Source organism: Penaeus japonicus, unplaced genomic scaffold, assembly GCF_977035675.1.
Source record: "Penaeus japonicus unplaced genomic scaffold, GWHDUDI00000001_assembly GWHDUDI00000006, whole genome shotgun sequence".
Classification (NCBI taxonomy): Eukaryota; Metazoa; Arthropoda; class Malacostraca; order Decapoda; family Penaeidae; genus Penaeus; species Penaeus japonicus.
The window spans coordinates 30,217,788-30,230,287 of record NW_028234408.1 but is presented as its reverse complement, the minus strand read 5'-3'; the positions used below and the strand labels follow the sequence as shown (position 1 = coordinate 30,230,287).

The following is a 12,500-nucleotide window of genomic DNA, read 5'->3' as shown; positions in this document are numbered from 1 at the left end:
ATGGAGAAAAGAATTGGGGCGAGAATTGAACTCAGGGCTAATCTATTTGTCTGTTTTCTCCATCTGTTCCGTTTCCCTTCCATTTCAACAAAGAAACGACGGTTACAGAGCAGCGATTATATGATGTCTGATACGGTTTTGTTTCCCAGTGTCCGTGTTAGCTTTAAAGAGCAGAGCCCGGTGGTTTACAGTACCATATGCAGCTGACATGTCTACGAAAACTGCACCTGTGATGTTTTTTTGTTCGTATCCATCATCAGTATATTGTGTCAGGTTTAGGACCTGGCCAGAGCATGATCGTCCGGCTCTAAATTCCAGCATGGTCAGGAGTGAGGTCCGTCTCAACAATGGGTGATATTCTTGCTGAAATGAGTTCCTCAAATAGATTAAATAGATGGCACAAGAGCGATATGGGCCGGCAATTCTTGGGTAATAGAGGGTCCTTGTATGGTTTGAGGACAGCTACTACTTTTGCTCTTTTACACATATTTAGGATGGTTTTGCTTTTCAAGCAATGGTTAAAGAGTCTGAGTAGCAATTGTCTTGCTCTGGGGCCGAAATGTTTTATTTGTTCAGTATTGATGTCATCAAGTCCTGCTGTTTTCCCTGTTTTCATTGTCTTCATGGCTATGTCTAATTTTTCGGCAGTGAAGAGTGGGAAGGTTGGCTAGGTGTTTTGCAGGAGACTGTTAATTTTCTTTCTGATTTGTTCTGTGTTTTTCCCTGTGGTTTGATTTTCCATTTATTACAAGTTGGTGGGCTATTTGGTTTGGGGTCACTGCAGCAATACATCGATTTTTTTTAGTCTCCTCGGAGTTGAGCTTCTTTATTGTGGACCAAGCATTCTTAGAGTTGTGTATATTATGCCTTATGATCATTGATAATGCTAATGATGATAGTACCAACAGCCAAGGATGATTTTGACTAAGTTGAGCCATTCCTCATTAATTTTGTTCTGCTAAAAATGGTATTATAAACAGATCTCAATGGTAGACAATTGTCCACTTTGGCCAGGTAAATGTATGCAATATACAAATATATTCACTTGGATTTATTTACCTCTTTATCTTAACATTATTATTATTATTTTCTTTTGACTACTTATGTTTGATTTAAAAATAAAACTACTAAATGTCCTGAACAAGCACAGTTATTGTCTCAGATGTAGTTTTCTTTTATTGGATTAGAATTGTCAAAACATTTTGAATTTATTTAGTAACTATACTTCTCATCCATAACTGAGAATCTGTAATTGGTTCAAATATAATGTGTCTTTTTCCATTTATAATCTCCACACAATTACGTCTTTTTTGTTTAATATTTAAAATCAGAAACAATTATCCAAATAATTTAAGGCAGTTGCAATTTAGAGATATATGGATTTACATCAGGTCAAGAGCATACAACTTTTAGAGTGCAGTCTATGCATTATTTCTTTGTTTTGTAGCAAATATAAACTAAAGAGAAAAAAGTGATACCAAACATGGAACACAATTACCAGTTAAATGTCGTTTGTATAGATTAGAGATATCCCATAAGCCTGATGAACTCTAAATATTGACTGAATGTAGATAAGAGGTAAAGTGTTCAGAGTAATAGCCATACTAATAGAATAATTAGTTGCAAAAGACACTTTTCTCCCGACAATAACAAACATCATCTATATTTGTTAACACTATATAGTTTTGCAAGTAACGTAAGACTGCTGACTAGTAATGTAGCTGATCTCTTGAGCATTCTATCTCCCTCTGCATATGGTCTATTTATAGTTATATCAGTTACATGACACTGGAAAGTTCAACAGTTACAAGACTCAATTTCTCTGTTTGTAGAAGTCTGACACAAAAGTTTGGCTTGTCTAAACAACTATTATGAATGACCAAATTCACCTAGTTACATCACAATAGACAAATAAATGATAAATCAACTTTCCAACTCCAGGTTACCTGCCAACCTTCCCTGATACACATAATATTACCATAACCACAAGGCTGCTAATACATGAGGATCCATCATAGCCAAAGTTGTGTATAAAAATAAACTATCAAAAAGAATCATCAGCACCCAACATGCTGACAAAAAAAGACTGGGAACAGGAACATAACTATGCATGCTACATTTTCTAAATAATCGAATATGAATGATTTGCGAATGGTACACCGACCAGCCTCTTGAACTTACCTTACATGAGGCCAAACAATAAGAGAACTTAAAGAGGCAAAGCATAACTCCACACCTGGTGAGGAAAGAGTGTGTCAAGTCAGTCACTTTTTTACAATATTCTGGCGATGTGGGAAGAGAGCACGGTCTTGGGAAGCTCTTATCAGTAACAGAAATAAGAGACTATATCACAAGGCTGGCCACACCCTGGTTACCCATTGCCTTCACAGCAGAAGTAAAGACTGACTCCACAGCTACAACTGGACATAGTGTGAGAAAAACCTTCAACCCATTAAGCAGATTCTTAATGTGTATCTGAAATGGTCACAAAAGCATCAAATCGAGGCGAAGGACTTTGATAAATCTTTACAGAAATTATAAACCCTATAAAAAGGTGGGGCAGGAAGCCCATCTAAAAGCTGTTGAATTCACTCTCATGTGATGACATCTTTAGGAGATGGTAAAGCAAACAAACCTCTATATAGTGGCCAAGTTACAGCCCTGAGGACAATGATAAAGATAGGACCACCATAATAAATGTATTAGCATAAAAACTAAAGATGAAGCAGATGGGGTTAGAATTATTTCTGATCAGCGATTGATACCTGGGCAAGAGAGCCTGATTGGGGGTAAAATGAACCAAAGAGAATGAATGTTGCCAGAGTAATGGGAGGGTGTCTTAGCTCCCGGTAAAACTGCTGAATCGTAACAGCAGAAAAAAATGAGCAATAGTTCACGGCATACCCTTTATGAGATTCACGACTGCACCTTGTGAGAAGATTCGACCTCGTGTCCGGTGGAGGTAACAACAGATAATTGTTCTGGTCATTTCCTAATGCCACACTCAACTGAAAAAAGAACAAGTCTGTGATTGCTCTATGACACGATTGAGGAAAAAGTCGGGATTCAACATCCACTTCACTGACATAAACGTCTGGTGAGACCAGGTGTCCACCTAACAGCTCTCGGTCCATACAAGATGCGAAAAAATATCTGGAGATTGTGTATCTCTGATATCCAAAATATTCACTTGTAAATGTGTAGGAACATAGTCGACATAGGATCCTAGCTTCACCATACCACTTTGTTCGAGAGGTTGCTTGGATTGTAAGCTGAAAATGTAGAGCCAATAGAACCACCTGAAGCTCTTGGATAGAGATTGGCAGAGCACCATGGAGATGGCATGGATACCTGGTGTGATTAAGCATCCACCCATCAGCTCTTGGGCTCTGAAAGATGTTATCCAAAGATTGTGGCTTGTTGTTAGCTAAAAGACTCACTTATATATGTGCAGTAACAGTAGCTAACCCTGAGGGCCTTTGCTGGTTCAGACAACAAACAGTTATTAGTTGTCCAAAAATCCCTGCACTAAGGTAACTCAGACTGTAGGCTCGAGATGAACAGCCAGAAGAACTAACCACCTAGAGTTTCTTAGTAGTATTGAAATGGAATTACACGGAACTCATCAAGGAACCTGCTTTCTGACTAAGATGTCTGGGATTGTAGTCTCACAATGTAGAGTCCACGGACTCACTAAGAACTCCCAGATATTGAAGTGGCCAAGCCTAGTGGACCTTGATAAACATCCTGCTCATAAAGGGCAGTAAGTGGTGTGGCTAATGCAACTTTAGAGCATATGTGTCAATCAGGGACATAATCTTAGAAACGAGGAAGATATATGACACAATCGCATGGTCTATCTTCTCAAAATATGGAAGGATGGAAATGAAATCCTCGAGAAGGAATGGGAATATAAAGGACTAAGAAAGATACTGGGATCCTCAAAACAAAAACTCATCCAACAGGGGGAGAAACTAACAGATAATAATAGATCCTATGATACACTGAGATGGATTAATATAAATAATATATATAAATAAAGAGAAGAATAAAGAACCAAAACACCAAAACATTCAGCCTTGGGCAATGAAGAAAGTGCCTTGTAACACCCTAATACGCAAGAAATGGGCAGACTAAATACAACTAACTAAAAAAACTAAGAAAAAGGTCCCATTCATTCCATCCATAAAACAGGGAAGCAGGACCCCAAGACTCACAGAACAGGTGACAGAACATCCAAACATATAACCCCATTGGACCTACAGAGGTGTTCTCTCATGAATATCAGTAAACAGAAGGGTATTGACGTATTATCCCACACGTGTTCATTTAGAACTTTGAATGGTGAGCCTACTACCAACCATGACTAATAAGTGTAGCGAAAGGAAGCTCTTCTGAGTAACAGAAATAAGAGGCTATAACGCAAGGCTAAGCAAGGCCTGTGTGTATGAATTCCTAAAAGGGGATCCCAAAATGAAAATAATTTGAAAAACTTTTTGTTACAGTCTAAGAAGAGATAACAGTAATCCCGGAAGTAAAAAGATGTACATACATATCAGTGTGCATAAAACTGTTTCTTCATGAGAGACATAACAGGGTACAATCGGTGGCTCATCCTTTGGGTGGACCCTTCCTGGCCATGAGGTGATACAACAAAGCCATCCTTTGCTCATTACACCCCATGGAATGTCAGAGCAGGACATATATATATATATATATATATATATATATATATATATATATATATATATATATACATATACATAAGCACAGAGGGCACGGGAAACCCTCACGTGTCTATCAGTCTCTGTGGCGAGCCGAGGAGCAGCCACGAAGTGCATGATCATATGTGGGAACTTGTGGCTGATACATCTCACATATATCACTGAGAACACGTCATGCAGACGATCTACCTTGTCACAGACACGCAGCTCATGCAGACTCACTAGTTCTGCCTGAAGAAACCGACTGTGCCCTGGGGAGGGAACCCCTGTGTGTTTACTGGTTTCCGTAGTCCAGCAGCAAACTAATCATGGAGGCAAGAAGGAAGCCGGTGAGGAATACCCAAACACCATACCTACTGAATGGCGTTAGAATTTTATGCCTTACAAAAACGAAACTTAGTTAATGCACCTGGGGGAAAGAAGCCATGCACTCATCTCGTGGAAGCAACGTGTCCTCCTGAATTCACGACCTTTCTGAAGTCACTGACTAAGTGAAGGGACATCAGTGTGAGAGAACTGACAAATAAAATGAGACAAAAATTAAAAAGAACAAAAGACAATATAACCATACATGCACAGAAGAATGTAAATTAAGGTGAGAGCTTCTCGTGTAGAAACATGTGCAGAAAAAAGAGACTGGGCCTAACAGATACTAGTTAATGGGTTATGTCCCACGTGCAGTTCCAGGTAACTAACACATCAACTGAGTGCTGAGTGAGAGGTTGCAATGTGGCTCGTCCCCCCGTAGGCGACAAGGGGAGGCCTCCGATGACCCAAGCAAGCAGCATTTACCCATCATACTCACAAAGCGTAGAAGCATGACGCCCATCCCTTTGAGTGGACGGGGTCCCTAGTCTGCTACATGCTAGTGGCTCTGGTGACTCATATGCTCATTGCACCCAGCCTAAGTTACTAGTTGGGGGGTTGCGCTCGTGGCTAATGCATCTCACTTGCATTACTTGGCCTCGATCGTTTCTGCATGGAAGAGCACGGACCAGTGGCTAGGATATCACACGCACCAAGTGGCAACCAGCAACAACCTCACCGTAAAATCTAATAAGGTATCTTGTGGTTTAGGCATCACATGTCCATTACAGAGACCTCAGTCGTTCTTTTGAGAGCTGTACAGCAAACACATACCTAAGGGCTTAGGCATCTCACATACATCTCAGAAAACCCAGCCATAGCCGTTCTATAGAAAGCTACACAGCGTGTTGATGGATAAAGGATCTTACATGTACCTATGAGCACCTGGCAGAGGGCACTTCTGTAGCGCAAAGCACGGTGTACAGATGCCTAGGCACTCATATGCTTCACTGTAGGTTCTGTCATGGGAATTCATGACATCTGGCATGCACCACTGAGAACGTGGTGTGTATGGGAGATGTACATCTCTTAGCGAGGAACGTGGATGAGTTATGATTCAGTCTGCGCCACAAATGTTCGATTCATCTCAACCCACCAGTCTTACTCTGGGAAATAAAGGTCGAGACCAATCTAGACTGCACCACAGACACTCCAGCTGAGGAAGAAAGAACCAGGGCAGCCTGACAATGCTCTGAAAAGCACAAGAACCTAATGATGATGAAAAGGATGATGATGATGATAGTAATGATGATAATACTACTAATAGTATAACAATAATATACAGCGAATAAGTATATAACAAAATATTTGATTATCACCATATACAAAATAATAGTAATGATAATGATAAAAAATAATGATAATAATTATTAGTAATGATAATGATAATAATAATGATAACGATAACACAGGATAGAACAATGATAATGATAATGATGATGATAATAACAAAACTATGATAATGATAATGATGATAATAACAAAACAATGATAATGATGATGATAGAAGTATTGATGATAAAAAATATTGTATCAATTATAATGGCAATATCATAATATTGATCTCTTTTGATATTTATATTTTATTAGTATATTAAAACTGTCGTTATATGATACCTTCTTTATCTGAGTACATTTCTTATTTCAACCTTATTTCTGAAGCTAAACATTCATTAACGGAAGCTTTATGTGATAAGAAAAAAAAAAAACATGATATGAGAATTAAAAACATCCGCTAAAAACATGTACTATGGAAACCATTGAATATTCACAAACACTGCATGCTTATTTTCTTAAATTTTCCAGAATCTTGCTTACAGAGAAGTCAAGATATTAAGAAGGAACAAAAAATATTGAATTAAAAGGATAAATTCAATGTCTATATCCTTACCCTCAAAATCTTATCATAGTTAGAAACCAAAATCTCTCAACGGAAGAAATTCAAAACTTCAAAATATTATTCCAAGCCCTTGCCATAAGAGAAATTCAAAAGATAATTCAAAACCTCTCCTAATAAAAGAAATCCAAAACCTTTTGATATAAAGGTTTGAAGCCTCTCCATTATGTTCTTCCTAGGCTCATTTTTCTCCCATGATTAGGGGATTCAACCGTCTATACTAATCCACGCTCTTATAGTTTCGTCTGCACTTTCCCAAGCGTCTCCCGGAGCTCGCCTCCCTCCGCACTTTCTTTGACATATCTCGACTCCGAGGCCCGGAGGTGAACATATTCCCTACGGAGAGTGTTAGTTAAGGCCTCGAGGATGTGGTCGGACCAGGATTTAGTGGAGGTTTTAAGGAGCAGCGTGCCATATTACCTGGTGGTGGCTCTGCCTCTCCTGATCCTCCTGTCGCCCGTGCCGGTCGACGCAGCGGCCGAGTTCACCGTGTATCGGCTCCAGCAGTATGATCTCCACGGGACGCCACATGGTACTTATATGGGCATTCATGTGTAGAGTTCTTTGATGGAACTTCGGTAATATTTGTATTTTGTTGTAAGCGGTACGGTTTTCGAAATTTCGTGTGAGCTACTTATAGCATGGGCTTTCGAGTGACCCCAAAAGTAAGCCTGTCAGTTGAGGGCATCGCAGGTTGAAAGGGTTTGAGGGCATCGCAGGTTGAAAGGGTTTGAGGGCATCGGAGGTTGAAAGGGTTTGAGGGCATCGCAGGTTGAAAGGGTTTGAGGGCATCGCAGGTTGAAAGGGTTTGAGGGCATCGCAGGTTGAAAGGGTTTGAGGGCATCGCAGGTTGAAAGGGTTTGAGGGCATCGCAGGTTGAAAGGGGTTGCTGCTGCCGAGGAGATGAGTCTCAGGGTTGATTTATGGCTTTGTACACCTATCACCCACAAGGTTAATATAGTACGGAAACAAGAGGTCAAATAATTTCAAGGCATTTTTCATCATTGACATTTCCATTGTAAATTGCATTTAAGGAAATAATTTGATGTTCGTAACCTATTAGTTTATGGTAGTGTTACGTGATTACCTTGGCTTCTGTGCTTCATCCCCCGACAAAGGCTGACTTGCATCCACCATGTATATCCATTGAGATAGACCTTGGTTTCCTCTATGACTAAAAAAAACCCAGGGAGGTTTGCATCCCTAAACACCTAAGCGAGATAAAACTATTGCTTCTTGAAATTTGATGTTTTCTTCCATTTTTTCTTATTTATTGGGTAGTTTCAATGTGCTCTGAAACTGAGGGAAAATTATCTCGGAATTTGCTGATTGACTGTTAGGATATATATAGTTTACCTGTTGGGTAAAGGTTGTATTAAGCCCTAATAATACCAGGCATAAGTATTTGTTTTGGTAGTTATTTACAGTATATTCACATCTGTTTATGCCATTGCCTTTATATTTTGTGACAAATAGTTCCACAACCTATAAACAAGGACTGGTTCTTTATTTGACGTTGAATTACGATGTACATTTCTACTTAATTATGGCAGGTTATATATTTATATGTTTTATTGTTTGATTTATTATTATTATTTTTTAACAATAGATCTACGTTATTTTTTTTCAATCTCCACACAGTCCAGTTTTGGATGGTTATCAACCTTTGGTTTGCCATGTTATTTAAATAACGGAGGTACTGTAAAAGTGTACAGCAATATATGTTCTTTTTCTGGATCTCATATTTGACCAATGAAATATTTCAAACTGATAATTTCAGTCTGCAAAATCTGAAGAATGCTGGCCCAAAAGGCTACTAGAGATTTTGAAATTTTGCGAGGCCAGAAATGAGGCCTCCACTTAGTGAGCGTGTGTCAATTAATTTAAAAGTAATTTATTCATTATCACATTGCACCCCATCCCAACTTTACCAGACTTATTATTGATGCAAACTTATATGACCTGCACATAAGTAGGTTCTACTTATATTCATCTCAAGTGGTTGTTCAATATCTGTTGATCTGTGCAGAAGTGCAATTAGTCTAACGTAACCCAGGAAAACCACTGTTGAACATAGATATTGTTAGACTTAAGAAATAATCATATTGAAATATTATGACCTCAAAGATTCAGTTCCTTTCAAGAAAGAGATAGAAGCATCATTGAACTTTAGAGGAAAAAAAAAAGTTCCAAGAACACAATGAAATGAGAGTCACACACCACAGTGACTTGCATTCTAGGATGGTCAATGGGTAGTGGGCTAATGATATGTTAGGACTTAGAAATTAGTATTTGCACCGTCATTGACTTGTTAGAGTGGTTTCAGCTTTGCCTTCTATGCTGATTAACTATGTGATGATATTGTAGAATGGAATTCATGAGACCTTTTTTAATTATTGCTGTTATATTTCTAATGAGTGGTATTGTTTTATAGTAATGATATATTTGCAATACTCTTTATCATTATTACTTTTGATATTATCGTAATTATCAATTATGTTATTATTGTTATCTATATTATAACAGCATTGTTTGTCATTATACAGTATATCATCATCTCTATTACTGATGGTTATCATTATTTCTTTATCAATATTGTTGTTGTTATTATTATTATTATTAGTAGTATTATTAGTATTATGATGATGATGATTATCATAATTATTATTATTATTATTATTATTATTATTGATTTTGGTACTATTATTTTTAATATTATTTTATTGTTATTATATGATCTTGTTAGTTGTTATTATTATTGTATAATATTTTTTACTTGTTATTATTATTGTTGATACTATTGTTAATATTATGATTATCATTATTAATGATAATAAAAATAACATTACTATTATATTATAAATACCATCATTAATATTATTAATAGTAGTGCTATTAATGTTATTATTATTATTAGTAGTAGTAGTAGTAATATTGCTATTATCATCATTTTTTATATGATCATTATTATCATTATTCTTATCATTATTATTATTATAATTGTTATTATCATTGTTATTATCATTCCACCACCACCAGCATAACAATCATCACCAATACCATTACCACTACCACCACCATTACCACTACCATTACCACCACCACCACCACCATTACCATTACCACCACCACCACCATTACCATTACCACCACCACCACCACCATTACCATTACCACCACCACCATTACCATTACCACCACCACCACCACCATTACCATTACCACCACCACCATTACCATTACCACCACCACCATTACCATTACTACCACCATTACCATTACCACTACCACCATTACCATTACCACCACCACCATTACCATTACTACCACCACCATTACCATTACCACCACCAGCATTACCATTACCATTACCACCACCAGCATAACCATTACCACAATTACCATTACCTCCACTACCACCATTACCATTACCACCACCACCATTACCATTACCACCACCACCACCATTACCATTACCACCAGCATTACCATTACCACCACCACCACCATTACCATTACCTCCACCACCACCACCATTACCATTATCACCACCACCATTACCACCATTACCATTACCACCACCACCATTACCATTACCACCACCATTACCACCATCATCACCATTACCACCACCATTACCATTACCACCACCATCACCATAACCACCACCACCACCATTACTGTTACTATTACTGTCATATTATTATTATTGTTATTCATTATCATTATCATTATTGTTATACTTATGATTAATACTATATTTGTTATTAACATATTGTTGTTATTATTATCATTATTATTATGCTTTTTATTATTGTTACTATTATCATAATTTTACTGATGTTGATAATGATGTTGATGTTGTTGACATATTATCATGATACTTAATGTTATTGTGGTTTACATATCTCTTTATTTTATTATAGTTAAAGTATAGTTATTTTGATAGTTCTGATTATGTTGGGGACAAAAATGATAATGATAATTATAATGATGATAATGATGGTAGTAATTATTGTTATAATGATGATAATGATAATGATGACTAATAGTAACAGGAATAGAAATAGTGATTATTATTATAATGATGATAATAATGATAAAGGTAATGATGATAATTAGGTTAATAATAATGATAGATATAACCAAAACAACAAATAAAAATGGTAGTGGTAATAATGATAGGTAACAGCAAAATAAAATAATAATGATAAGGATATTGATAATGATGATGATATTGGTATTATTTATAATAAAAGTATCTGTAATGTAAGTAATGTAAGATGGTAATGTAAGTAATGATGATTGATATGATAGTAATTGTAAAGATGATAATGATCATGATATTGATAATGGTAGTAATAATGATAATGTTGATAATAGTGATAATGGTAATGATGATGATGATTATGAGGAGGATGAAAATAATAATGGTAATGAGGATAATGAGATGATGATATCAATGTTTATTAAGCTGTAGCCACTAAGCTTGGTTGTATTTTATAAGTAAACCATGTTGTATAACTTAACTCATTGCAGACGCAGATAAATTTGCTTGCCCAGCCTCCAGGATAGGTTTTCTTTTAAAGAGAGACTGCTTGAAGCAGTATAATTTGAATCATCCCACTCTTTCAGTCATTCATTGTAAAACTAGAGCGGTTTTTGTGTTTTATTTTTTTGTGTTTTATTGAGTTCAGAGACTTATATGTGCCATATGACAGGCTCTATCAGTGTTGCAGTTGACTAAAATTGTAGTATATTATCCATATTAGCTCATTATTTTCTTTATACTCAATGTGATAGAAGTATTGCTGTTTTATGGGAGGACAAAAGGCAACTTTATTTTTTCGTATTTTTGTGAGGTCATGAATGAATACGAAACATATAACCACCTACAATAAAGATAACAAGAAGAGGTAGGGAAGAGGAATGAAACCTGTGCTTGTGACTGTGAGTGCCACAATGAAAGGCATCCATATTGGCACAGGAGCACATTTTAGACACTGGGTATGGATTGAGTCACCTTCCTCTTCTCGTTCTGCCTGCACATCCTTCATCGGCGGTACTTTAGAGCAAGGGTTCATCAACTTAGTGTATGCCATCGCTCTATAGAGACAGTGCTTGCTAGAGACCATGGATGGGTGCCATTCAAGGCTCTCTCTCCTGCTGGTGCTAGGAAAAAGTGGTGCCATCTAGGTTTTGGACGTTAAGCTAGCACGATATTACGGTAATTATAGTAATTATGACTGCAGTAGCCATCATCGCTCATTCCTTTTTCATAGCAAAATAAAATAACACAGTGCTCCAAAATCCCCGAACGTCATGTACATCATGATGCCCATCGTCAGGCCAAAGCTCCAACGTCATGTATGTCATGACACCCGTCCCCAATGGGTTAAGAAGGGATTTTAGTTTTGTAGAAAAAATATGACTAAACTTACATATATATCTGTTATGTCATAACCCTCTTGTGCATGGGGTAAGTTTGTAAGTTAAAATTTCCTTTGAAGACA

At 37.0% G+C, this 12,500-nt stretch overlaps 1 protein-coding gene across 1 annotated transcript in view; it reads left to right on the top strand.

Annotated features, from left to right (window-relative positions):
* The first annotated feature begins 7,214 nt into the window (after positions 1-7,214).
* LOC122248570 (BOS complex subunit ncln) overlaps positions 7,215-12,500 on the top strand; it is a 19,382-nt gene continuing 14,096 nt past the window's right edge. Inside the window, exon 1 of the mRNA XM_043008676.2 lies at positions 7,215-7,519. Within this exon, the coding sequence (XP_042864610.1) occupies positions 7,354-7,519 (166 nt within the window). The 5' untranslated portion in view covers positions 7,215-7,353. The remainder of the gene's footprint in view (positions 7,520-12,500) is intronic.